The 22,638-nt window shown below is 48.6% G+C and overlaps 1 protein-coding gene across 3 annotated transcripts; it reads left to right on the top strand.

Moving 5' to 3' along the window:
* The first annotated feature begins 177 nt into the window (after positions 1-177).
* HEPH (hephaestin) lies at positions 178-22,339 on the top strand. Of its 3 annotated transcripts, none has more exons than XM_058032984.1 (21): positions 178-241; positions 3,440-3,637; positions 5,705-5,949; positions 6,425-6,637; positions 7,206-7,385; positions 7,730-7,984; positions 8,559-8,727; positions 9,860-9,999; positions 10,795-10,926; positions 11,083-11,294; positions 12,854-13,004; positions 13,316-13,528; positions 13,855-14,059; positions 14,327-14,466; positions 15,351-15,482; positions 16,380-16,486; positions 17,220-17,442; positions 18,704-18,843; positions 19,203-19,365; positions 20,050-20,082; positions 21,633-22,339. In XM_058032984.1, exons 2-21 carry the CDS (start codon positions 3,477-3,479, stop codon positions 21,875-21,877), a joined length of 3,459 nt encoding a protein of 1,152 aa, XP_057888967.1. In that variant the 5' UTR covers positions 178-241; positions 3,440-3,476; the 3' UTR covers positions 21,878-22,339. The 3 variants fall into 3 exon arrangements, with proteins under 3 accessions (XP_057888967.1, XP_057888968.1, XP_057888969.1); XM_058032985.1 differs by lacking the exon at positions 178-241 and adding an exon at positions 550-588; XM_058032986.1 differs by lacking the exons at positions 178-241; positions 3,440-3,637 and having other exon boundaries at positions 5,829-5,949; positions 6,454-6,637.
* The last annotated feature ends 299 nt before the right edge of the window (positions 22,340-22,638 follow it).

Here is a 22,638-nt window from a genome sequence, read left to right as displayed (position 1 = left end):
CGCGCGACGCACCGGGGGGCGGGGCCGGCTCGCGGAGCGGCCGCTGATTGGCGGGAGCTGCCAAACCCCGCCCCTCGCCCCGGCGGCCGCGAGCGTGACTCTTGTTGTGCTCCCGGGGGAGCGCGCGGCTGCGTGACGTCACCGCAGGCATTTAAAGGGGCCGCAGCCACCGCCACCGCCGCCCCCCCGGGAGGTCCCCGGGGAGCGCTCGCCCGGTGCCGCCGCCGGTCCTGCCCAGCAGGTGGGTGCTGCTGGCCGCGGCTCCGCCCGCGCTCCTGCCCGATTTCCCGGGGCTCCCCGCAACGGGAGCGAGCCCTGGGCAGGGCGGGGCGGGGCAGGCAGGTGCACGCCGCGGATCGGGCTCCGCGTGCGCGGCCGGGGCGCGGCCCGGCCCGGCAGCGGCGCTCCCGCAGGTGCGGGGCGGAGCAGCCCGGTCCGCCCTGTGGGCGGGAGCGGGCGCGGTCGGCGCTGCGGGGCCGGGCTCGGTCAGCCCGCGGAGGCAGAGCCCCTTTGTCCCTCCTGGGCTGGTCCCCGCCGGCGCTCCCGGTCCCGCTCCGCAGCCCCGCCGCGCCGCCTCCCGCTCCGCACGTAAGGGATGAGCCGTCCGTCCTCCTGCCTTCCTTCTGCTTTCCCCTCGCTCTCGGGCTGTGGTTTCCCTGCAGTCAGGTGTCGGGGAATATCCGTGCATCGTCTGCCTCGGTCAGATAGGAGTTGGATCCCACCACCCCGCCTGAAATCTGATTTCCCTTCATTCGCGATTCTTGTGCTGTCGGGGACCCGGTATAGGGCAGTCCTGGGGAGGATTCTGCTGTGAAGTACAAGATTCGGGATGGATGTAGTATAAAACTTGAGTTGGTTTTGGTTTTTTTTCTTTTTCTTTCCTTAATCAAGGCAAATATTAATATCAACGAAAATTTGAAACCAAAAACTTTTGAAACTAATTTAGTTACTTTGACGTTGCACTAATCGAGTAAATAAATGGTGATTAGTTACAGTGAAGGGTATGTGAGCACCGACTTTGTGACATCTGCTACCTCTCCATTCAGGGATATTTTTTGCTGTTCCCTAGAGTTACCCTAGGGGTGTGTGCGATGTTGGTCAAACTCTAAGCAGAGTCCAGGTGGGACTCTTGTAAAGCCTTGGGAAGGCTGTGCCAGAGACCTGTCCTTGACTCACCCATGGCAGGGCACAGCGCTGGTGGCTGTGGGTGAGCCCGATGGGCGCCATGCGGGGTTCGGGGCGGTGAGCTGGGCTCTGGCACGGCGGGTTTGTGTTCATGGGCAGCTTTCCCTCCCAGCCTGGAGAGCCGCTGCTCTGCCATGCCGTGGTGCTGCCCGCATAGAGAGCAGTCTGCCCCCGCTGCCCGCACAGACCCCGGCCTGTCCCGGCTGCCGCCACAGACCCCGGCCTGTCCCGGCTGCCGCCACAGACCCCAGCCTGTCCCGGCTGCTGCCACAGACCCCGGCCTGTCCCGGCTGCTGCCACAGACCCCGGCCTGTCCCGGCTGCCGCCACAGACCCCGGCCTGTCCCGGCTGCTGCCACAGACACCGGCCTGTCCCGGCTGCCGCCACAGACACCGGCCTGTCCCGGCTGCCGGCCTTGAGGAGGCCGCCCCCGGCGCCCGGAGCTGCCGCGAACTTTGCCCTGAGTTGACACGAAGGCCGCAGCTTGGGCTGAGTCAGGAGCATCCCGCTGCCCTTCCCTCGGGCTGGGTGGTGGCAGGCTGAGGGCTGCTGCTGCTGTTTCTTTCCGTATTGTTGTCACCATTGCCTTTTTCTGGTCTTCTGCCGTGTGAAACAGCACAGGTATGGCTTTCCAGGCTCCTTCCTTTGAGTCTACGTTGGCATAGAATGAGTAAAAAAGGCGTTTTAGCTCCCTGTGAACAGCAGCAGGGAATAAGCTGAGTGGTGGGTAGGGTGGGCATGAGCTGGTGTGCTGCTGTTGTTCCCACGCTGCTGAAGCTGCTCTGAAGGGGCTGTTCTGTATCTGAGTTTTATCAGGTCTATGACCAGGAGCTGCCTGTGGAGCCACTGGAGCAGAGCTATGCTGTGTTGATGGATCCAAAGCATCTCAGATTTAGCTCTCCCTACAGCCCCTTTCTGAGAAAGGAGGGAAAGATGTCTCTCAACTTTGTCCAATTTATTGACTGTTTGGAAACAGCAATTCTTGATTATCATTCGCTTCTGAGAATAGCACAGCGTGTTTGAAAATCACGAAGTGAAGCTTTGAGGGTGCTTAGTCCCTTGCCAGGTGCTGGGGTTGAATCATGTCTGTTGGGTGTCAGATTTAGAAGATGTTTCAAAGCAGCTCTGTGTGATGCTGTGCTGACTGAAAGCTTACAGAACTTCCAGCTTTGCTGCAGACAAACCTTATTCGTTCATGTTGCTGTTACAAAGACAGTAAGAATAAGTAATGACAGTCTCTTTATGAAAAACCTTTGCCATGGTGCTGTGTCATTGTCCCTTTCTGTATGAAAAGGAAAACTGATTCTTCTGAGTTTTCTTGTTGGGTCATGCTTCTCATTCTGTTGCTTTCTGTTTCTCTCTGCAATTCTGAGTTGCTGTTGCATGTCTCAAGGGCTGTATCTCAACAGCTTGTTTAGGTGGGGTTTGTTTGCTGGCTACATCCAGCTTTGTTAAGGATATCATTGTATAAGAACTTCTGTAGTCATTTTCATGTGATTTTTAAATGCAGTTTAATCCTTCCTTATCTTTTGGTGTAATTCTACTGCCTATATTGCATCAGGTTCTCCTTCATGCAGGCGGTTCTTTGAGCCTTTATTCACAAGGTTCTTTGAGCCTTTATTCAACTGTATTTTGATTATTTCAGACAGTTTCCCCAACTATTTCCCAACCCTCTTTAGAGTATTTCTGGTGCTTAGTGCCAACAAGCTTGGTGTCAACTGGAAGTTTTATGAGTAAAACTGATCAAAATCATGGGGAAAAGAATGGAACAGAAAGGAAAAACTTTGTGCAGCCTATTTGAGATATACTCCTGGATTACAGATAGCTGCTCCCTAAGAGCCATCTTTAAAGAAGTTAAAATTTAAAATTACTTCATAGTGACTAAACTGTACTTCCTCAGGTTACTTAAAATAGAGTGACCTTGGTGACAGTTTAAAGTGTACATATACCAGGACTATTTTGTTGAGCTTTGTATCTGGACCCGTAAGATGATTTGGAATGTGAGCAGTAGTGAAAAAAGGGTTAAATAAACTATTATGAGAGCAGCACATTTGGTATTGGGGGCTCATTACCAAGGCATGATCTCCATCCACCTTGTGTGTCAATTTTGTTACGGAGTGATTTCCTTCTTGAATATTTGAGTAATAATCCCAACAATACTTACACTTGATTTCTTCATAGTCTCTCAAAATGTCCAGCACCTTCAAACCAAATGGTCATATCCTGTTTTTTTCTTTTTGTCTTTCCCAAACAGGTGTAGCTTCCAAAAAACCCCTTCCCTCCAGGCTGAGATGGACTCAGTCTGGTGGCTGCTGCTCTGCATCCCCCTGCTGTCACCCACATCTGCTGGGGGTGTGATCCGAGTTTATTACCTGGGGATCCACGAGGTGAACTGGAACTATGCTCCAACAGGGAGGAATGTGCTTGCTAACGAGAGTATTGCACGTAACAGGTACAGAACTTAGTCTGGGGCTGGCTTTGAGCTGTCTTTTGATGTGGAATTTAATGCAAGTTCTGTGGGGCATCTGAGCAAGCAAGAGACACACTCCTATAGATTCTGATCTTTATGAGCTTAATGTTTAACTTGTTTTATGCTCCTGTGGTAAAACCTGTGTCAGTGGGAAAAGGGATGGTTATTCTGGAGAGTCCAGAGCCCATACACTGGAGAGAAGGGTATGGGAAACAAACACAGAACAGAAAATGGAGCAGATGCAGAAAAACTGTTCTAAGATTGCCCAGATTTTGCAATGCTCTACCCTGAAGTTTCATTTTGCTTAGTTCCAGCTGGTGATCAGCTTGTTTATCCTGAAGCATGATGACTTTTCATCTTTATATAAATGACTTCACAGAGCCAGCTTGTTTTTGTTTCAGTGGAATTTTGAGCCTTAGACTTAATGGGACTTCCTGCATGGGATTTTAGGGGCTGCTTAAAAAACAATTTTGTTTCTCTTGCGAAAGTAAATCTGGAAACTGCAATAATTGGTTCAAGTTACTGCACAAATAGTATTTTGGGTTTAGCTTTCATAACATCAAGCTTTTTTCTTTGTTTGGTGTTTTTTTGTGTGCGTGGTTTGTTTTTTTTTTAAAGGTTTCCATAGTATTTTAAAGACATTTGTACTTTTTTTCCTTGCTCCCATTTTCTGTGGCAAATAGCTGGTATTTTTTGACCTTCTCTCACTCCTTTATCCCTCCAAAATAACTAACACTCAGGTTCAGACACCTCCTTCAGAAACAGCACAACATTAACAGGAAGGGTGCACAGAAACATCAAGGTCTGTCAGTTTAGCACGGAAAAGTCTCTGTTCTCTGGAGATGCTGTGTAGATGTAAATAAGTACCCAGGAAACACCCCAAAATTGAGGGTTAACAAAGATGTTACTGCTGGCTCCTAAAGTGGTAATGAATGCACTGGATTTTGTTTGGTTTCTCTCATTATAAATGAAGAGAAGGAAATGAAATTCAGGGCCATTGAACTTAAAAGCTATTTAAAAACTCTTGACACTGCAAACAATTAGTTAATGGGACCTGTTTGTCCAATGATTGCAGAAATGAAAGTGACAATTAGAAAGGGATGAGATGTTGATATGATTGATAGGAGTAGTAAATTATTTCAAGGAGTTTTTTTTGTTCAGAAGAAATGGACTGTGTGGAGAAAGAGGCACATCTGTAAAACGTCTTAAACTCTGCTGATAATGGCTGCAGGGATGACTTGGCAAAGGGCTGAACTCTGGATTGTGTAGCCAGAGCCAAGCCCTGCCTGTGTTTGAATGATGAGGCCAATGTTTAGTATCTGCAGCTCCACTGTTCATTCTCTGAGATTTGCATCAGGGTTTTCCTCCCTTGCAGGGCTGCTCATGCTGGGGGTGATCAATCCCAAGGGGGAAGTGAGGGGAGTGACCTTGTCTCTCATTTAGGCTGGTTCCGGTAATACCTGGACTGTGATTCATCTCTTATCTATTAAGAATTACCCATAATGAGCAAATATGCTTGTGAGTTAGACTTTAGTGCCTGTAGGAGGTTTTAGCTCTGGAAGCTGGTTATGTGCTGGGTATGAACCTGCCTGATCCTTCTGCCACTCTGGAAGGAATTTGGAAACTGTTAAGTAGAATTTCAGACTTCAAATTTTGGCCAGGGAGCTCAGGGCTCCACTCTCCCTGCCTTGTGATCTACTGGAAATGGCACAGAGGAATCAAAGTGAATTTTGAAGAGCCCAGTGAAGGCTGAAGGAGGCATGAGAAGGGCTCTCCCTGTGACACCCACATGGGGTTGTCTGGGAAGCACTGTCCTTCCTGTGTCTTGTGTGCAGGGCACAGTTCAGGGAGCACTTTGTGTGTGTTGGTGAAGAGCTGGGGTTGAGGTTGTGGCCGTGCATGGGTGGCTTAGAGCATCCCAGGGTCCTCTAATGCCAAAGCTTTCTGCTGTAGCCCAGAGAGTGGAGTGTCACCATCCCTGTGCTGCAGTATTGACCAGCTGTTGTGTGTAATGATGACTCATGGTGCCTTTCCCTTTGAATTCAACAGCCAGGCCTCAGCATTCCTGCAGTCTGGGAAGGACAGGGTGGGAAGTACCTACAAGAAAGCTGTCTACAAGCAGTACACAGACTCCACTTACACCACTGAGATCCCCAAGCCTGCCTGGCTGGGCTTCCTGGGGCCTGTCATCCGAGCAGAAGTGGGGGATACCATTCAAGTACACCTAAAAAATTTTGCTACTCGACCATATACAGTCCATCCTCATGGTGTTTTCTACAAAAAGGACTCTGAAGGTAAATGAGCTACTGCCATCATGGAGACAGATTTTTCTCACTGGGAATTTAGGAGTATGCATGAAGGAGAACTGTCCATATAGCAACTGCATTTGGGTGTTTGGTGAAGACACCAAGCATTGGTTTAGCAGGGTCATGGGGCTGGAGTCCTGACCTAGGCCCAGATGTCTTGATTTTACAACCTCTAAAACACTGATCAGCTCTAGAGATTGTAGAGAGACTGGCTGTGGGGGCAGAGTGCAGAACTGAAGGCAAAGCAGCACTAGGCAGAATGGAAATAATCCTGCTGACTGTGTGCTGACCTGTTCACTGGGCAAGTTGCCTTACAGTGGCTCTGTGCCTCAGTGCCTTTGAGGAAGTGATGATTAAACACTTTTTCAGCCTTGGGATGGTGACTCTCAGCTCAGTATAAGGTGACATGTGTGGGCATCTTGGCTCTTCTTGAATGGATGTTGTGATTGCTCAATTGTTCTAGGATCCCTGTATCCTGATATGTCCCCCCAGGATCAGAAGAAGGATGATGCTGTTTTCCCAGGAAGGAATTACACCTATACTTGGACTGTCCCTGAAGATCACAGTCCAACTGATGATGACCCAAACTGCTTGACCTGGATCTACCACTCTCACATTGACGCACCTAGGGACATTGCATCTGGATTAATTGGGCCTTTACTTACATGTAAAACAGGTAAAAACACCAAGAGAAAGCAGCTGAGGCCTGCATTATGAGGACCAAAATGTAAAGGTCTTGTGGTGACATGAATAAGGATAGGATGTGAAGATACTCTGTGCAGCTCCCAGCTTCAGGGGGAAATGCAGCTTGGTTAGAGAGGACAGTACCTGGGCTCTGGCTGGATTCTGGTCATTGTATTCATTGCATTCTCCTTATCCCATAGTGGTTAGGCAGGTGAGCTTGCAGGCCTCTTGATCCAAGAGAGCTGCTTGGATCCATGTTAAAAGTAAGACTCTTCTCCAGGATCTAGTTTGTGTATGAAAATCATGGTGACTGGTTGGTTCCAGTGAGAAGACTGCAGGTGTAGTAATTGAGGTCTGCAGTGGCAGAGCAGCTTGGGAGAGAGAGCTGTATTGGCAGGGATACATTGGAAAAGGGTGAGCTGTGAGGATGGTGGGAAAGCATCTGTCTCCAGCTCAGGTGAAAAGACTCTTTCTGCTGCTGTGGTTCTCATCTCTTGCCTGATGTGTGATTTTCTGCAGGAGTGATTTTCTGCATTCATTCCTCTCTCCTTTCACCTCAGGAACGCTGACTGGCAGCTCTCAAAGGCGCTCAGATGTGGATGTTGACTTTTTTCTGATGTTCAGTGTGGTGGATGAGAACCTAAGCTGGTACCTGGATGAGAACATTGCATCATTCTGCACAGATCCTGGCTCTGTGGACAAAGAAGATGAGGAATTTCAGGAGAGCAACAAAATGCATGGTCAGTGTCACCTCTGTGAGGCCACTGTGTCTGCTGAGACACTCAGGAGTGTCAGAGCTCCAGGATCTGCTCTGAGGTCATGTGCTTAGCAAATATCTCAGGGACAGGGCAACAGCTCCAGAAAATTGAAGTATTGTTTTGGTTTCTTATCTTTGGCTTGAGTGAGCCTTTATACCCTTTGCTTTAGGAATGAGCTGTGGAGCTGGGCTCTCCAAAGCAGAAGAGGAGGAGGAGTTCTGCTTAGGTCCCTCCTCCTGTTGTGTCTGTGCTGTCACCCACTGGCAGGAAGGCTCCTCTGAAGGCTCCTTTTCTGCTCTCTAATTTTGGCTTGCTTGTTTTTGCAGCTATTAATGGTTATGTGTTTGGCAACCTCCCTGAGCTGAAGATGTGTGCTGGGGATTCTGTTTCATGGTACCTCTTTGGGATGGGCAATGAGATTGATGTTCACACAGCCTACTTCCATGGAGAGACACTCAAAATCCGGGGCCACAGGACAGACGTGGCCAGCCTCTTCCCAGCCACTTTTGTCACAGCAGATATGATCCCCAGGAACCCTGGGAGATGGCTGCTGAGTTGCCAGGTCAATGATCACATACAAGGTAAGGCAGGGGGTGGATTATGTTGTGGACTCTGTGTCCTCTGGTTTTGATGTACGTGATGTACAGTGTGGTAGGGAACAGTGTCTTGGGTGTGGAAAAATGTCCCTATGACATTTTTCCCTATCACCCACAAATGAGTGGGTGATGCCTTGGACTTGATGATCTTAGAGGTCTCTTCCAACCTCATTCTGTGTGATTCTGTCTTGTAAAATTGGGGTAGGTTGGTTACTAATGTGCAGGGCAGCTTTGGTGGGGGTGACTTGTACCATGGTGTAATGTTTGATGTTGGGTACAGCTGAAAGCTGAGATGAGGCAGTGCCTTAAGAGCTCTGGTCTCTGTAAGAGGCACTTGCATGATAGATCTGAGGACAGCAGAAGACTCCAATCACTCTAGGTCCATACTTCCATAGCATCCAATATCTAAGGTTGGAAGTTCTGCTCACAGAACTCCTTGCTGTGGAGTTTCTCAGCTTCTGCCATCCATGTGCCTTTTGGGACAGCAGAGGGGAGCTGGGACTGCCCATCAGGCTGGCTGGAGGGGCTAAGTGAGTGTCCACCTTCATGTTTTGGGCAGCTGGGATGGGGGCACTCTATGAGGTCCGGCCCTGCTCTCGGCAAGCTGCAGCCGCCAGCCTGGGAGGGAGAGTTCGGAGATACTTCATAGCTGCCAAGGAGGTGCAGTGGGACTACGGCCCCTCAGCCCTCGACCAGCTCACTGGGAAGCAGCTCACTGACCCTGACAGGTGAGTGAGAGCCTGCTGGGCTTGGGCAGGGTTTGGGGAGTCTGGCCTGCATCAGGAACACTACTTAAGAAAGTGTGGAATTTCTTTCTTTTCAAAATTCATGCCTGCTGCTCACATGGGGTGCATTTCCTGGGAAGGCAAATCAAACCCTGCTGTGGCTGGACTGCACTGAGAGCAGTACAGGTACCTTGGGGCCTTCCCATGAGAGGACTGTGTGGCACAGCTGTACCCACAAGCAGCAGAAGTCCCAGCAGATGTACAACATGAGCTGCCACATTTGTCTCTGGGCTTCCTTTCTGTTTGCTGTGCCTAACCTAGGAACAGATTGATCTATTTGAGAAATGATTCAAAAAGCCCCTGGTGCAGCAGACACAGGGTGGCATTGCTGGCCTGCAGATGGGCCTCAGGCTGGTGTTGCTGCAGGATGCAATTTCTAGGAAATCAGATACCAGCACTTGGGTGGCAGCTCTCCATCCCATGATCAGGGCTATCAGTTGAGAGACTTCCTGTTCAGACTTTGGCTAACTGAAAGAGATTCTTCTCCTTCCCAGAGATGACATCCCTTCCTTAGTAATCTGTGGGAGAGGATGTTCCTTATTCAGATGGAGAAGAGGAAATGTAGAGTGGTTAATTATTTACCCAACGTCATGCAGCAAACCTTGCAGACCTTAGACCTGTGAGCTGGCCTTGTAACTGCACTGCCTCTCTTGCAAGGCTTGTTACTTATATTTGGTGAGGGTGGTAGTGGAGGAAATAAATACCTTTACAGCTGTTTATTTTATTTGGGAATGGGGCTGTCCCCAGCTTCTGAAGAGGTTGGAGTTCTAGCACTGCCTGCCCACTGACTGCACTGCAGTTTTGTTCATTCCTTCACACATCTTGTGTAGTGATGCTGATCTCACCTGGGAGAGGGCTTTGTGCTACAGGTGCTCCCTGAACACACGCACAGGTGATGAGTCTGTAAGAGCAAAAAAGCTTTGTAGAATCAAAGCTGTGCTTGTTCCAAACTAGAGATGCTGTCCTTGTCTGAAATACTGCTTGATTTGGAGATGGTGATGGCCTTGCCAGTGGGAGCAGGGGAGCAGGGCTCACTGTTCTGTGACATGGCCTGACATTTGCTTTTTGCATTTAGTCCTGCTGAGCAGTATTTCCAGCGCAGCCTCTACCGCATTGGGGGCATCTATTGGAAGGCAAAGTATGTGGAGTACACTGATGAGAGCTTTCGAGAGGAAAAGCAGCAAGCAGAAGAGGAGAAACACCTTGGAATACTTGGTGAGAATCCTCCAGGAATACAAATCCTCTGCCAGTGTCTGTCAGAAGGGTGCTGATGGTGGGACTGCCAGGTGGCTGTGCCTGCCTGCTCATTTTGGGGGGCAGGGAGGGGCACAAGAGCTGCTTCACAACAGTCACATCTGAGCAAGGCAAGGTGCGGGGTGGTAGAATGGACAGAATCACTTCAGGGGTCATTCTGAAGGTGTTCTAGAGGTAAAAGTGAGTGATGCAGTACAGTTTGTGTGACTAGAGCTAAACAGATCACAGCAGTAGCTCCTGGTTATGTGTTTTTGACTGAGCCCCCTTCAAGGCATGCTGCAAATCCCCTGTTCTCACAGAGAGCTTTCTCTCCTGGATGGGTTCTCAGGAGCAGGCATGGTAATGGCTCATAGCTCCTCTCTGGGCAGCTGGGTTGTGAGCTTACAGACTCTGGTGGACTTGGAGCATCTCACACCTCTGAAGCACATGTTTTGGGTGGCTGAGGGGGCCATATGTGGGTGGAGGAGAGGCTTGGGCTGATCCTGAGGGGGTTCCAGCACATCTGCCTGTTCTGTTACTTCCCTGTATGAAGGTGTGATGTCTCTCTGAGGTCTCCTGTGCACCCAAACTGCTTTCAGACAATCCCTGCCAGTCCCTGCTCCCATTGAGCTCCCTTCAGCAGCAACAAGGCCAGACCATCTGTTGCCTCTCATTTTTGGCCCTGCAGCTTGGAGGAAGGTGCCCTGTTTGCTTTGGTTTGTCTGATGGCCTGTGGAAGTGCTCTGTTGCTGATGTGCTCTCCCTGCTCTATTCTAGGTCCAGTGATCAAAGCTGAAGTTGGTGACACCATCCTGGTGACGTTTTTTAACAAAGCCTCCTGGCCCTTCAGCATCCATCCACATGGAGTGTCCTATGGGAAGGCATCAGAGGGGATGTGGTACCATGATGGTTGGTGGATCCCTTTCCTTGAGTACCCCCCATCAGAGGTGCTGGGTGTTTGGTTGACAGGAATGAAGTAGAGTCTGCTCTGAAAGTAGCTGCTGAGACAGTGTAACTGAATTTGTGCAGGGACTTGGGAATAATCCTGTAATCCCTGTTTTAAAGGCCTGAACCAGAATGGGGTTTCTGTGGCACCACTGCACAACTTCACCTACCACTGGACTGTGCCAAGGCACGTGGGGCCCACATCCAGTGACCCTCCCTGCCTCACCTGGATGTACAGCTCAGCTGCAAACCCTGTCAAAGACTCCAGCTCAGGCTTAGTGGGGCCTCTGCTCATCTGCAAGGCAGGCACTCTGGATGACAACAACAAGCAGGTAAAGGGGTTTTCCTGCCCTGTTCATATCAGGGTTTTGCTTTCATGTAGAGAAAGGAAGCATCAGCAAAACATTAGGGAGCATATTAAAAACAAATGTGCAGTAGTGTGAGTCCAGGAGAGTCAAATCAAGGCCTTGTTTTTGGCCAAGTTGATGCTGGTACAGCTGGTATCAGCTTTTTCCAGGCAAGTAGTGTTCTGGGAAAGGCCAGTAGTGTTCTGGGCTCTCAAGAGCTGCCCTCAAAACAGTTCCTGAGCTCTGCTTTTAATTCACAGATAAACTTGGCTAAAGAACTGTATCTTGGAGCAGTTACTTTATCTCTTGCCCTGAGGCTTGTGTAGCAGGCTTTCAGAGAGGCACTGAAAAGGCATTTTGCTTACAGGTGTTCTGCTTGGGTGATACAATGCTTTGAGGTTTGGGTGAGCCTCATTTATTCTGCCAGAGAAGTTAATTTTCAAGCAGACTGGCTACAAAAAAACATGTGAAAGTCCATGTCAGTCTTGGAATTTCACTCAGATTTCCTGGCAGTAAATCTAGGGAAGACAGTAAATTGATATCCCTGAGGAGGTACCAGACAGAGGAGGCGAGCTTTGTTCTAAAAGACAGCAGATGGCAAATCAAACCCCAACTGCTGTCCTGCAGTGTGGCTCAGGGACTGGTGACAGATCTGAGGACTGCTGTCCTCAGAGCCTTCCTGGGGGAGCTCACAGTCAGTGGGGACACCGTGTGACTAAATCAGGAGTGCAGAAGAAATCAATGTGCACCCAAGGTGGAAATGTGGGTCTGCTGAGCAGAGAGGATTGGGAATATATACAGCCCTTGAGGTGAAGGAACTGTGATAATGATAAACATGGGCAGGTATTGGAAGCTGCTCAGCAGAAGAGACAGACCTTTGTGAATGTAAGACAGAGAAATCACCTGGAGTGACAATTCTGGCTCCACAATCTCAGGCAAACCTTTAATGACTTGTGGAAGGTGCATGGCCATTCTGCTGTACCCATGTGCTGCAGCCTGGGAATGGCTCACCTTCTCAGCAGGCTGGCTGCCTGTGTGCTGCTGGGGACAGTGACACCAGCAGGAGAGTCTGGACACCATCAGAGTGTTCTTTTAGTGGGGAAACACCATGATTTGGAGTGCATTTCTTAGGAGAATTAATACTCAAGTATTTAGGGTAATTAAAAAATCTCCCAATCCAGGCCTGTGATAGGAGGCAGGAGGGGTGTGGTGTGGTCATCAGCCTGCCTTGTGTCTGGACTCTGGTCTTGGGACTGGTTTGGACAGACAGGTGTAGGGGAGGAAGGGGACACGGACACTAACTTCATGGCCTTGACTGAGTTTTGTTCATTTTATTCATGTGAAATATAATGGAAAATGCACAAGTAATACCTTTTGTGAAATAAAAGAGGAATGTTCAACATGAGTAAAGTGACAGAGTCCTGTCCCTCAATAAGCCATGTTTTAAAATAAAGGAGAATACAACACCCAAGCAGAAGAGATTTATCTCTAAGGATACTTAATTGTTGCATTTTAAAAGTTAACAACCATCATTGTAATTATAGAAAGGGATCGACAAAGAATTTTATCTTCTCTTCAACGTGTTTGACGAGAACCTCAGCTGGTATTTAAATGCCAACATAAAGTACTACTTGAGGATGGAAGAGACAGCTGTGGAAAAGGATAATGACTTTGAGGAATCCAACAGGATGCATGGTATGGTTGGATGCTGCTCTCTGACAGCAGGGATGAAGCTGCAAAGCATGGGCTGATGTTCACCTAAAGGCTGAGCTGGGGGCTGGAAGGGCTGTGTGATGTTGGCCTGGAATCAAGCCAGGCTGGAGGCACCAGGAGAGACATGGACAAGCAGCACAGCTGTCTGGAGAAGTGTGCTCTCAGTGTACCCAGGGGTGAATTACAAACAAGTTACCTTTCTTCTGACTGACAGGCCTGTCCTGCAAGGTGTGTGCTCAAAATCTCCTGGCTGACACCTACCTGCAGAGAGTTAATTGCTTTCTCCTTTCCAGCCATCAATGGACTTATGTTTGGTAACTTGCCTGGGCTGGACGTGTGTGAAGGAGACAGAGTGTCCTGGCACCTCCTGGGCTTGGGCAGCGAGGCAGACGTCCATGGAGCTGTGTTCCAGGGCAACACCCTGCAGATCAACGGCATGCGGAGAGATTCAGCCAATCTGTTCCCACACACGTTTGCCACTGCTTTCATGCAGCCTGATCACAGTGGTGAGTGCCTGCACAGCTGACTGGGCAGATAGAAGAGTCTCCCATTGTGGTATTTGCTCCTGTGACAGATTGTCTAGCATGGGATGAACTCTTACAGGGTCAGCTCTGCTACAGGTTCTTACTGTGTAGGAAAGCTTCCTGAGATGATGTTTGTGTAGCACTTTGTAGTGCCATTCCTGCTTGATTTCTCCAGTGACTCCTTTTGACCTTGGCCTGTGGCAACCAAGCTCCCTAAGCAGCACAGAGATACACCAAGCACATACTGACACCCGTCTGCTGGAATCTTCAAAAGCAACTGATTTCCTTGTTCATCCTGCCTCCCCCAGGGACTTTTGAGATCTACTGCCAGACGAGCAATCACTACCAGTCTGGGATGAGGCAGCAGTACAGCGTTTCCAGGTGTGGCAGGACGGGCCCTGCCCATCTCTACAGGGGAGTGAGGACGTTCTACATCGCGGCCGAGGAGCTGCTCTGGGACTACGCGCCCGACCGCAGCTGGGAGAGGGAGCGCCACAACCACTCTGCTCAGAGGTAGAGCCCACCCTCTGGGGAAGCCTCTGCCAGTGGCCCAGCTGACCCTGGTGGAGCCTCTTGGGTGTTTTGGTCACCCTGTGTGACCTGGTGCACGTGCTGGTGGTGCTGCTGGTGGGAGCGCAGTCCTCCATGTCATTATGCTCACATTTGCCACCCAGGCTGGCTCTGGGAAGCCCCTTCAGCTTGTGAACCCCCTGACACAAGTTAGTTGTTTGTTCCCCATGAGGTTTTGGTTTATCTCAGCACTTGTTTTGTATTTCCCAGCTATGCTGATGTGTTTCTGAGCAATGAGAATGGACTGCTGGGCTCCAGGTACAAGAAAGCAGTTTACAGGGAGTACACAGATGGCACTTTCCAAATCCCCAAGGCCAGGATGAGTGGTGAAGAGCACCTAGGGATACTGGGTAAGGATTTGTGCACAGGGTTCACCTTCCTCTCACACAGAAATGGGAGTGGGGCTCTAAAGCTGCAGTGGCTCACAGCTGTAATCTGAAGGCTCACTGGATATTTAGGCATCTGCTGTGTCAGTGCAGAGAAATTGGGGCTGTCTCCTATTCACATCTGCCACCTTGGAGACAGCAGTTAGAGGAGTCCTGTGCACAGCTTCTAGGAAAGTCTGGGCTTTTCCACTTGCCTTTGCACCAGTGTTCTGTCATGGCTTGGGCAAAGCATGTTTCACAGCTGCATGTCTCTGACTATGGGACAGAAACAACCGCTGACTTCTGGACAGGGGTCTGAGAAATAGAGGGGGAAATCTGTAGCTGTGAAAAATGCTTCTGGGGCAAGAGCTGGCAGCCTTGGGAAGTGGAGGAGCATTTTGCACTGACTAGTGGAGCTTTGTGGAGACAGAACTCTGAGTTATGAACCCAAGGCTGTAAATGGTGTCAGGGCAGCATCTGCAACTCAAAATAGGCTGCAGCTCTGATTTGTGACACTGTCAGGCTCAGTTGAATATTGCCACATATTTTGAAACTGATAGCAATGGGTGATCAAGATGTGACATTTAGCATAGCAGTATTCAGAAATCAAGCCTTAGCTGTGCTGGCCCCATTTAATATATGTAACCACCTTCATTGTCCTCTTTATGAAAATCAGTCTGGTTTCCTAAGACTTGGGTTGGGACTAACATCCAGTTCTCTTTTTGGGAGGTAGCAAAGAGAAAGGGGAGCATCATAAATATTATAAGGTAACATTTCTGAGAAGAAGATGTTGAGAGAGGGGTGGGAATATCCCAGGAGATGTGCTGATGGATTTTGCTGGTCTCAGAGCTCACTCTTGCTGTCTCAAGGCCCTTTTCTGTGGGCGGAGGTGGGCGACATTGTCAACGTCGTGTTCAAGAACAACGCCTCACGACCCTACTCCATCCATGCACACGGGGTGCTGGAGCAGCAGGCTGGACACCCCCAGGTGGCAAACCCTGGTAGGTCCCTTCTCTAGCTGCATTCCTGTGTGGGCTCACTCACACTGCTGATTTTATCCCAGAGCCACACTGGTTTCCTTCAGCAGCCTCAGATGTCCTGGTTTTGTTACAGTAGAGTGCTGGGACTGGGCAGTAACTGGTTTTTCAGGTCCAGCACAGTTTGTGGTACCATTTGTGTAGGGGTGGCAGTCCACTGGGACATGGGTAGGACATTCTGTGTGCAGCCTTATCCCCCCACACTGAGTGTGGTCTGTCTGTGGGAAGGGGAGGGTGATGGCAGGTGACAGCTCAGCCACTCCTGGGATGGGGGAGTCTCTTCTTTGGGATGCATGAGCACAAAAGTATGAAAATGGGATGAAATGGGAGAAATGCACAATTGCTTGCTGGGATCTGACTGAAATGGCCACTTTGTCTCATGATCCAGATACCAGTGTATTTAATTTTTGGTCCCCTCCAGCTTGCACAAACTGTCCAAGCCACAGTCAGGCTGTCAGCCAGATCCTGTCTTTGTGAAATGGGCTGTTAATATGAAAAACGGATGATTTTAAACCCCAATTTGAATCAGCATCATAAATTCATTTCAAAGAGAAGAAAGATTATCTTAAGCCCCATCTGAATGAGCTTCCATGGTCATTTCCATGGTCAAGTCCAGTCTCAAAAGCAGATAAACCTATATTGTGCTGGTACCAGACAGTGTTTACATCCTGTGACCCCTTGGTCTTGCTCTGAGAGGGGATCTTCCAGCCTGCTTTGTGTTTGGGTGAGGCAGATGCAATATCTGGCAAATACAGAATTGAATTTGGGCTTTGGAGACAGGTTTTTCTTTTTCCATTTGGTTTTGCTGCTGCCTGGTGAGTGGGTGTGTCACGGGGTGTGTGATGCTGCTCTGTCCCTCAGGTGACATTGTGACCTACCGCTGGGAAGTTCCTGAGAGAGCTGGGCCAGGGCCAAATGATTCAGCCTGTGTGCCTTGGATCTACTACTCTGCAGTGGACCCAGTAAAGGTAAAATAAAAGTTATAGCCAGAAAAGCATAATTAGATCAACTTTTTACCCTGTTTAGAAAACAATGTGAGTTGGGTACAATTTAGAGATTGGCCCAGGTAAGAGGTGGAAGAATCACCCGGTAACATGTCCAGCCTTCTCCATGGAGAGGAAATCATCTGAATTTTCCTGATGTCTGTCCTTATTTTTTCCTAACAAACCTTCATAAAACAATTCCATCGTCTCTCCTAGCTACTAACCTCCCTCCAGTTATTTGTAGGCTTTTAGAACATCTCCCAGTTGATCATGGTTTGTACTGGTGAGAGCCATAGGGCTAATCTACAAAAGGCAGAAATTGTCCAAAATAAACCTCATGAATAAAGCAGGCAGATTTGACCATTGCTAGTAGTGTCATAGCACTAATTTCACAGGGCAACAACCTGGAGGGTCCTGCAGTAAACATTCAACCCAGAAATAATGGCCTTTTTATCTCAAGTTGCAGATGTTTTTGCAGTCACCAAGTGCAAAATACTTTGATACCATCCATATTTATGACTTTTGGATTTGCATTTATAAGAGCACGTACAATTCCTGTTCCTGTGCTTCAGTGACTGATGCTCTCCAACAAGAATACAGCAGCACTGGTTGTTTTAAGTGGGGTGATGGGGAAGTGGAAAACAATTGCTGAAAGGCAAAGAACTGCATAAAAGAGGGTGAGAAGGTCCCTGGCTCAGCTCTCCTTCCTTCTGCTCAGGACATGTACAGTGGGCTGATCGGGCCCCTGAAGGTCTGCCGGAGAGGGGCCCTGCGCTCCAGTGGGAGCAGGAAGGATGTGAAGAGGGAGTTTGCTCTGCTCTTCCTGGTTTTTGATGAAAATCAGTCCTGGTACTTGGAGGAGAATGTGGAACGTTTCAGTAAGGGAAATCACAAGATCAACCTGCTGGATGAGAAATTTGTGGAAAGCAACAAAATGCACGGTAATGTTGGTGTTGATTCTGCAACCTCTCTAAGTAGGGAGCCTGACTTGTGGTGAATGTCCTCATCCTTTCCCATTATCAGTGGCACAGACAGAACTAAACTGTCTGTTCTCAGTGTTGCAGCACACCTACAGCCCTCATCTTTGATCTGCAGTGAAGGCTGATCATTGTGGCTGTCTCTGTAAGGAGGAACAGCAACATCCAAGCCAGAGAGGTTAATCTCTGATGTGTCTGAGTGACTCAGAAAAGGAAATAAAATCAAACATGAAATTAACTTGTCAGACAAATTTAATTCTGTTTGTCTCAGGGACCATCAGAGTATGTTAGGCTTCAAATTAATTTTCTGAGCTGTGTGACTGCAAGATGTGGCTCGGTTATTTTAGCTGTTTTAGGTTATTTCTACCATAGAAGGATGAACAGATTTGTTTAAATTAGCATGTTGTTTATGTTAGTTTCTCTCCATATTATATCAAAGATAACCTCAGCAAAACAGGTCCCTTGACAGTTGTGGAAATAAGAATAGTGAGGAGTTGCATTTTGTGTACTGTCATTACTCCTGGTTTTGTATGGGAGATAAAGACTCCAAATACACATCCATGAAGGTGTAATTGTTAACCCTGTATTACAGCTAGCAGAACCACCATGCTGAACTTGGATACTTGTTTTAGGCTGCACAAATTATCCAGGTCAGACCTGGGAGTAAAAACCTGGTGCTCTGCCCTCAGATCCTACCTCTTTCCATCTTACTCCCTCTGTTGTCATCTGAGCATGAAAGTCTCCATGTGTGTGCCATAGCAGTCAGCTCACTCACTGTTTTGATGTCTTTCCTGTATGTGCAGTCACAGCAGAATTCCTTCTTGAGAAAGTAGGTAAATCCTACCCACTGGCAGGATTTACCCCTTTTCAGTGTTCATCAAGGAAATTGCTCAGACATTTATGTGCATGTAGATATATGCACATTTCTCCATCATTGGGCTGTAAATGCCATTTTTATGCATTTTGACTTGTAGAAGCAACCACTACTGGCTGACTGCAGGTTTTCAGCAAAGGTGATTTTTGAGATTTATTTGAACTGAGCTACAGCATGGCCTTGAGTGCCAGTGACTTGTCTGTGATCAGGGAGCATAAGTAGCTGAGCTGGGGGACACTACTGCTGGTACACTGGGTGCTGTATGAGCTTTGTAGCTTCTAATTTGTGCAGCACCCATACAATTTCACTGACAGCTGACAGCCTTTTCCCCTCTGTGTCATTCCCTCACAGCAATCAATGGCAGGCTCTATGCCACCTTGCCTGGGCTGACCATGCATGAGGGAGAGAGGGTGAACTGGTACCTGCTGGGAATGGGTCACGAGGTTGATGTCCACACAGTCCATTTTCATGCTGAGACCTTCATATACAAGGTAAGAATATCTGCTGATGGTAAAGCAGATACTGACCACTGATACCAGCACTTCTACTTGTCTCTGTGTTTGAATGTATTTTAATCAGACTGCTGAAGCTCCACCCAGCTAGGGAAAGGATGTGGTTTTACACATCCCAGTTTGACTCCCTGAGCCTTTGTTGTGCTGACATGTCCAGTTTAATCCTTGTTAGCATTACAAGACTGTTTGCTTTCCAAGCTGGAGGCCTGGAGCTGCTTTTTGAAAGCTTTGGGGTTTTTTGAGCATTAAAAAGCTGAAGTCCCCAGCAACACTGGCAGAATTTTCTTCCTGAGAAGATGGATTGAGCTTTGCTGCTAATGGCCTCCCTTTTCTGACAGAATGGCAAAAGCTACAGAGCAGATGTTGTGGATCTGTTCCCTGGGACCTTTGAAATGGTGGAGATGCTGGTTGGGAACCCTGGGACGTGGCTGCTTCACTGTCATGTGTCTGACCATATCCATGCTGGCATGGAGATCCTCTTCACTGTCCTGCCTAGAGGAGGTAGGGAGCTGTCACTGTGAAACATCCAGCAGCACTTCTGCTACTGCTGTGGAATTCTGAGTGTTTGTATCTCAACTCTCTCACATACTATAAAAAGCCAGTTAATGGAGCAGATAATTACTTAAGTGTTATTAAATTATGATATTCCCTTTAAATATGTTAATACCTGGAGCTGGAGTTAAAAGAAATTGTTTTCTGGAGTTTACCTGTGTTGTTATTCTGAGTTTGATTTTTAGTTTGTGTGTGAAATGCTGTGTTCAGCTGTCAGCCAGTAACTGCTGTTACTGAGAACTGGGAGGTGCTCAGAGGTGAGTGACCCTCAGTACTGGAGCCCACATGGTGATGTGGTTTTAGATCTTATTACCAAAACAGTGAATGCCCCAGTGTTTTAGCTGTAGGTGACCAGTGCCTGCCCAGTGTCAGGGCCATCTCTGGTTCTCCCTCAGCACTTTTCCTTCTGAAGGATGGAAAGGGTTGTGCACTGCAACTGGGGCTGCCTCTGGAGCAGGTGATACAAAAATTCTCATGTCATGTATAGAGGGAAAATATGGGCAGGACAAAGGACAGCCTGCTAGTCCTGGAAAACCATGCTGCCTCTGGATTTGACTCTTGCCAGATGTGCCTTGTTCTGGGCTTTTCCTGTTCAGCCCAACACCTTCTCACCCTCCTTTTGTTTCCTTTCAGAGTCAGAGCTGGAAGACATCACTGCCACCCCAGGTATGGTGTGTACAGCCCTGCCAAGCTCTGTCTGTGAGAAGGGGAGAGGGCAATCCCTGAGCAACACAGAGGTTTGGGTCAGTGTAAGGGGAGGGAGGGACACACAGCACCCACAGCCTCTACTCTGCCAGCCTGGCAGGTCCTTGGTGTGAAGCCTTGCTTCAGTAGATAACAGGGAGGGCACCAGTCTGTCCTCTGGTGATAGAAATAAGGGAGTTGGGCTGGTTGGGTTTGTTTGCCTGTGTTAGGTGGGAAAGATTGATGACCTCACACCCTGTTGTGCCTGCTATGGATCTGAATGGATTCAGATTCAGAGTCTGAGCTTAGGTACTGGCAGAGATTTGGAGCAGGGTGCCTGGGATGGGTTGTCTTCCCTCTTTGCACTGTCAGTGACCCTGTGGTTTAGGGAAGTTTCACAATGATCTCTCCAAGCTGAAGGGATGGAATCAGCATGCAAACAAGCACATCTGCCTTCTGCTCTGATGTTCCCCTGAGAAAAGAGCCCAAGCATGTGCCTGGAGTTTTTTGAATGTTGTAAAGAACAGATCTGAAAGGCATTTGGTTGAGCAGCACAGGGAGAAGGGGAGTAGTAGATATGATCCCCTTGAAATTTTCTGTGGTAGAAGTCTGAGTAATGTTCACTGGTGGTTTATTTTCCTGATTTTTCATCTTTCTTCACAACTCCATTTTTCAGCTGCTGTGAGGAAATTCAGCTGAGCTGATTTGAGAGCCAGTTCAGGCCAGCTGCAAATGCAGCCACTTACCTTCAACTCAGACTTTCTCCACTGTTATTTCAGTCATTTTCTCCCAACGTTTTCTTCACTCAAAATGGACAAACCAGAAGAGGAAATATTTGAGAGCAGTGGTGGCCATATATTAAACAATTTGGTTTCATACAATAAACAGATATCAGCTTGTGTGTGCTCACCAGGCAGAAACCTTGGCCAACAGTTGTTGCCTGAGCAGACAGCCCTTTTTCTTAGGAGGTGGCTGCTACCTCTGTGGAGGCACAAGCAAGCTCAGGTGACTCAGCATGGGCATGGCTGTGTGAGTGCACTCAGGGGTGTGTAGGACAGCAGCCATGGGCACAGGGAGCCTGCACGGGGACAGCTTGCAGCAGCCCCAGCCTGGACACGTGTTCTCATCTCTGGGCTGGGCACTGCAGTGGCTGACTGGGCCTGGATACCTCTGAGACACTGTCAGGTTCTGGGGTGGAGCAGGCTGGGGAAGGAACCATCCATCTCAAACCTCTGTGTGGGCTCAGGGATGAGGGTCTGACAATGGATGGCACTGGGGCCTCCTTTGAATCATTGAATAATTTGTAAAAGACCTCCAAAATAATTGAGTACAGCCATGAACTCTGCACTGTACTGTCTACCACTGAAACATGTCTCTAAGCTCCATATCTACACATCTTTTGAACATTTCCAGGGTTGGTGATTCCACTACTTTGCATGTTTTTCTTAATGCTCCTTTGTTGCGTTTCTTGCAACCTTTCATTTCTGGCATTGCTGGCTGTTGTTGCAAATACCTTTCTGTTTGTCTCTCAGGGTTGGCACTTGAGGATGAGGATGGGTCCCAGAAGGTGATGCTGTTTGGATCTAAGGTGACCCAAGGACAGATAGAGGCCACAGTCATCTCTCTGGCTGTTGTGGGAGTGCTGCTGCTCGTGGCTGCTGGTGTGCTCCTGGGAGCAGTCATCCATCTGGAGAGGCAGAGGAGGCTACGGCGCAATCGCAGATCCATCCTGGATGATGGGTTCAAACTCATGTCTCAAAAGAATTCTGGGCTCTGAAAGCCATGTACAAACACTGGGCTGTGTGCTTGGAGCTGGGCTGGATCCTTGTCCACAGCAAAGATTTTGGGGCCTCATTTCAATTGTGCACTGTGCTTCTAGAAGCTGAGGAGGGAAAGCTGGAGCCCTGACCTCTTCATATATTCTCCTCAGCCCTCTCCTCAGCCATCTCTCTCCAGGAGAGATCCAAGGGCACTTTGAACTGACTGAAGACAAAGAATGTTTAGAAAAGCTCCTTCTGGAATACTCTCCTTCCCCAAGGAAGAGAGGGGACATTTTCTTCTCTCCAGAACAGCTCCAATTGGTCTTTCCTAGCAGAATAGCTTAGGCCAGATTCCAGTCTTGCTTCATTGCCAGAACTGAGTTGGGAATTGTTTCCCAAGAAACTGTGAACCATTAATGTAATTAATTTGAAGGAGAGAAAGATAATATTTTGAATTTTGTGAATCAATGAAGAATACAGAAAAGAGATTGTTAATTTAGAGTTGGATTGCTGTTTTTGATGAGTAAGTGGGCAGACACAAATTCAGGGCACTGCATACCACTGTGAGAACCCCATCAAAGACCATGGTGAGCTGTGCCTCACTGTCAGCCTTGCTGTGACACATCCTTTTGCTCTTTGCTGGGGGTGGGTGGTGGGACCAGAGTTCTGTAGCTCACCTGTGGGCTGTTTTAGCCATCCTCCAGCATCAGTGTGCCCACACATCACCATAACATCCTCCTGCCCTGTGGGTCCAGTACTGGGCCCTTCCCTGTAAATA

The sequence above is a fragment of the Melospiza georgiana genome, chromosome 12, assembly GCF_028018845.1.
Source record: "Melospiza georgiana isolate bMelGeo1 chromosome 12, bMelGeo1.pri, whole genome shotgun sequence".
NCBI classification, from domain to species: Eukaryota; Metazoa; Chordata; class Aves; order Passeriformes; family Passerellidae; genus Melospiza; species Melospiza georgiana.
The sequence above is the reverse complement of the archived record's forward strand: the minus strand, read 5'-3'. Positions and strand labels throughout refer to the sequence as shown.